General features: G+C 44.5%; 1 protein-coding gene across 1 annotated transcript; it reads right to left on the reverse strand.

Annotated features, from left to right (window-relative positions):
- Nucleotides 1–4,090: 4,090 nt before the first annotated feature.
- Nucleotides 4,091–4,405, reverse strand: LOC123066419 (putative glutaredoxin-C2). The gene has a single exon (XM_044489506.1). It carries the CDS (start codon nt 4,403–4,405, stop codon nt 4,091–4,093), a length of 315 nt encoding a protein of 104 aa, XP_044345441.1.
- Nucleotides 4,406–5,004: the final 599 nt, after the last annotated feature.

A 5,004-nucleotide genomic window follows, 5' to 3' on the forward strand; every position in this document is an offset into this window, starting at 1 on the left:
TTCACCGCGGTAGAGGATGCAGTCGTTGATGCATGCATGTATCTTCAGAACCTCTAAACCTAGAGGGCAGACAACCTTCTTTGCTTCGTACGTACTGGCGGGCAACTCGTTATCCTTTGGAAACATATTCTTCAACATTTTCAGCAAGTTTTCAAATGCCGAGTCAGCTACACCTGCCTCTGCCTTCCATTTCAGCAAATCCAGTGTGCAGCCCAGCTTTTTCAGACCATCATCGCATCCGGGGTACAGCGCCTTTCTGTGATCCTCTAACATGCGATCCAAATTCTCCCTCTCCTTTTCAGTTTCGCAGCGTCTCCGTGCATCAGCAATGGTCCGACCAAGATCATCAACGGGATCATCACGTGCCTCTTCTTCACCTTCCCCTTCACCTTCAGCATCCTCCATGAAAGTATCACCGAAATGAGCAAGATAGCTTTCATCGATGAAATCATCCCCTTCTTCATCTTCTTCCATTATAACCCCTCTTTCTCCATGCTTGGTCCAACAATTATAGCTTGGCATGAAACCGTGCCGAAGCAGATGCATGTGAACATCTCTTGAGGAAGAGTAACCCTTCTGATTCTTACAGATAACACATGGACAGATAACAAAACCCCCCTGCTTGTTCGCATTAGCCACTACGAGGAAATCTTTCAAACCCGTAGTGAACTCGCCGGAGAGTCGGTTACCGTACATCCATTGCCGATTCATCTGCATTATTATAATATAAAATATATAATTAACCATCATGCATTTGTTAAACTAACTAGCTACAAACAATATAAATTAAACAATGAACTGCACACATGCATATTTTATCAATGACACACATGCATGAAAGGTTCAAGTTGCTAACCGCGATCGAGGAGGAAAAAATAAATGAGGAACCTCAAGTGTGGCTCCAACACTTCATATCATGTTTGTTTCACCCTCTTAGGGCATTTCATCAAACACCTTGTGTGCATAAGAGGAACCAAAAGCAAACCTACACCCCCTTGTGAAGCTTGTGAAGAGAAGTGGCACCAAATGGCTAAGTGAGCGTGCTGAACTGGTATATATAGGGGAGGAGCTTTAGTCGCGGTTGGCCTGGCCAACCGCGACTAAAGGCCTTTGTGCACCTTTAGTCGCGGTTGGCCTGGCCAACCGCGACTAAAGCCCCTCACGTGCACCAGCTGGCCACCGAGCGCCCTGGGCCCAGGCCTTTGGTCGCAGTTCGTCTGTCGAACCGCGACTAAAGACTTCATTAGTCGTGGTTCCTACAGTTTCGCGACTAATGGGGCTGGACGGAAGCCTCTTTTTCTACCAGTGTCAGTTGATGACGTGTATGGTATATGCTGTGTACACATGTGCAACATGTCCCAATAATTAATGTGCTTTCTTCATTGTTGTCCATGTTGTTCTTTATGTTATTTGTGAAAATAAGAAAATAATCATTAAAGAAAATACTAGAAAATAAATTTCCATATGAGTACTTGAAATGTTCTAACAATATGTCATTTCGCAACCTAGGCAGCCGCCACCTCCCAAAAAGGTAGGGTTCTCTGCCTCCCGCTGGCATCGTCACTGGTCCGCCCCGTCTCCGGTGGCCTTAGGGCCATGGAGACGAAGTGGATCTCGGTCCTTGCTGGTGGGAGGGTTCCGTTTTTAGATCTTTTTTCGAGCTTTGTTAGGGTTTGTGTCCTGCTTAGTGTTGTTTGTATCCACGTCGGTATTTCCCCAAACAAGAAGGGATGATGCAGTACAACTACAGTAGGTATTTCCCTCAGTTATGAAACCAATGTTATTGAACCCGTAGGAGAACCAAGCAACACCATGTAAACGGTACCTGCAAACAAAGAACAAAACCTCGCAACCCAACGCATAAGAGGGGTTGTCAATCCCTTCTCGGTAAAAATATAGATTAAATAGTAGATATGGATGAAACACGAAACAAAAGATGCACATAAAAAGTGCAACAAGGTATTTTTGGGGTTTTGGAATAATAGATCTGGAAAAAAAACGGTAAAAGATAGATCGGAAAGAAATATGATAAAAGATAGACCCGGGGGGCGTATATTTCATGAGTGGTCTCTCTCGAGAAAATAGCATACGATGGGTAAACAAATTGATGTTGGGCAATTGATAGAAGATCAAATAATCATGACGATATCCAAGGCAATGATCATTATATAGGCATCACGTCCAAGATTAGTAGACCGAAACGATTCTGCATCTACTACTATTACTCCACACATCGACCGCTACCCAACATGCATCTAGTGTATTAAGTTCATGGAGAAACGGAGTAATGCAATAAGAACGGGGACATGATGTAGACAAGATCTATTCATGTAGGAATAGAACACATCTTGTTATCCTTAATAACAACGATACATACGTGCCTCACTACCCCTTTTGTCACTGGATGAGGACACCGTAAGATCAAACCCATCACAAAACACCTTTTCCCATGGCAAGAAAATCAATCTAATTGGCCTAACTAAACCAAAGATTCGAAAAAGAAATACGAGCTATAAGTAATCATGCATATAAGAGATCAAAAGAAGACTCAAATAATATTCATGGATAGAAACTGATCATAAACTCGATCTTCATCAGAACCCAACATACACACCGCAAAAAGTCATTACATCAAATAGATCTCCAAGAGACCATTGTGTTTAGAATCAAAAAGAGAGAGAAAGCCATCTAGCTACTTCCTACGGACCCGTAGGTCTATGGTGGACTACTCGCACATCATCGGGGAGGCACCAATGAGGATGATGAAACCCTCCGTGATGGTGTAGATTGGATCTCGTGGTTCTGGAACTTGCGGCGGCTGGAATTGTGTTTCGTCTGCTCCCCTAGGGTTTCTGGAATTTCTGAGGATTTATAGAGCGAAGAGGCGGTGGAGGAGACCCCCGTGGGCCCCATAACCCATCAGGGCGCGTGTGAGCCTCCTGGCACGCCCTGGTATCTTGTGGGCCCCACAGGCCTCCCCCAGGTGCTTCCTTGGCTCCTAAGTTGTCTTCTGTCCAAAAAGAATCTTCAAAAAGTTTCGTGGCATTTGGACTTCGTTTGGTACTGATATTCCGCGGAGTAAAAAACAAGCAAAAAAACAACAAGTGGCATTGAGCACTATGTCAATAGGTTAGTCCCAAAAAATGATGTAAAGTTTCTATAAAATGATTGTAAAACATCCAAGAATGATAATATAACAGCATGGAACAATAAAAATTATAGATACGTTGGAGACGTATTAGTCAGGAACGTGAGACGGCGGCGGCTCCCAGAAGATGGAATAAAGGTCTTGCTGTCTAGTCCCCGTTACGGTCATGCGTCTAGCATCACCGGTGGGTGTGTGAAGGTGTCTCTGGCATATCTGTCTTTGGTGGATTTGCTCGGATCTGTTCGTTGTTCGTTTTCGTTTGTGTGTCTTCAGGGTGGATCCTTTTGATCTACACTCTTCATCCGTGGCGGTTGCAGTTCTGTTGCATTGGTTCTATGGGGTCTTAGCACAACGACTTCCCGACTGTCTAGTACAACAAGGTTTGCCCAGCTTCGGCAAGGGAGGAGTAATGACAGCAGCGCGCCTTCGGCTCGCTTCAGTGCTTGTAGTCGTCGCTAGGTGGTCTATGATCTGAATGTAATTTTTATTAGTGTTTGTTGTACTGTAATGATTGACGATGAATAGATTGAAAGTTTTTCCCGCAAAAGAAAGTTAGCACAAACATCAGTATCTTAAATCAATCAAGAATCCTAGCCACATGCGGTGCCAATTATATGTATTCCCTCCCTAAAGAAATATATGACTACGCTCTTATATTTTTTTTACGGGGAGAATATAACGTGGATTCTCTCACGGTCTTTGCTCAACGGCCAGCTAAATTAAGCAAATCATCAAATTTAGCAACGACAAGATAAGCATAAGCTCATTTAATATTGCTCAGAATGCCCATCTCTTACAAAGCATCCTTTCTTTCTGTTACAGTGCTATGACAACAAGTGGTACAACTGAAAGATCATTACGGTTAATATGTTTGATGACCTTTCCAAAATGATGTAGCTGCACGTGCACATCAGCCACTGCTGTCCTTAATTCTTCAGAAGTTCAGAGCCAGAGGGCACCGGCTTGGCGGAGGAGCGGCACCAGCTGGCCGCCGAGGTGCAGCGACATGACCTTGTCGATGGGGCCAACGAGCGCGCCGCCGATGAAGACGGCCGGCACAGGTGGGTTCTGGCCAACCATGCCGGCGAGCGCCCTCTCGACGTCCTTCCCGCGGGGGTCCTTGTCCAGCTCGTGCACCGTCCAGCTCACGCCCATCTCGGTGAAGAGCGTCTTCACCGCGTGGCACATGCAGCAGTTGCTCGCCCCGAAGATCACCACGGCGCGCTGCGACGCCAGCCTCATCACCCTCTCCGCCATTGCTCAACTTGCTAACTCTTTCTCTACGAACCTAAATCGAACGATCTGATCAGCTCGCTTTACTTGAGCTAGCTGTTTGTTTCTTTTGGAGGTTTATGATGGTTGTGACTGAACGGTGTCTATTTATAGATGATGATGGGGCAAATCGAAGAAGTGTGAGTCGGTCAGAATATGCGTTCTCTGTGAACTTTGTGCTATGACGTTTAAATGATGTGGAATCGAATAACTAAAACTGGAGGTGAATTAAGATTCGAGATAGACTAGACTTTAGTTATTTCTCTAGCACGTTAAAAATGGATGGTAGTATTGATCGGATCCAATGCTTCAGTTGACTTACGTTCAATCAATAATAACCTAGAATTCCAGATAACCTAGGTTTGAATATCCACTCTAATTGCCTTCTTTTGCCATTCCAGTGTGACAAAGAATACGTGCCCATTTGGAGTGGGCATATCGTGAATCACGTTTTCTCTGGGCTAAACTAAAGCCTAAAAACCCTTCATAAATCAACCTACTTTGTTCTCTCGCAAAAAAAAAAAATCAACCTACTTTGTATTCTTGATGAGTCAGCGCAACATCATCACGAATCTCCACGTTGA

This window comes from Triticum aestivum, chromosome 3B (assembly GCF_018294505.1).
Source record: "Triticum aestivum cultivar Chinese Spring chromosome 3B, IWGSC CS RefSeq v2.1, whole genome shotgun sequence".
NCBI lineage: Eukaryota > Viridiplantae > Streptophyta > Magnoliopsida > Poales > Poaceae > Triticum > Triticum aestivum.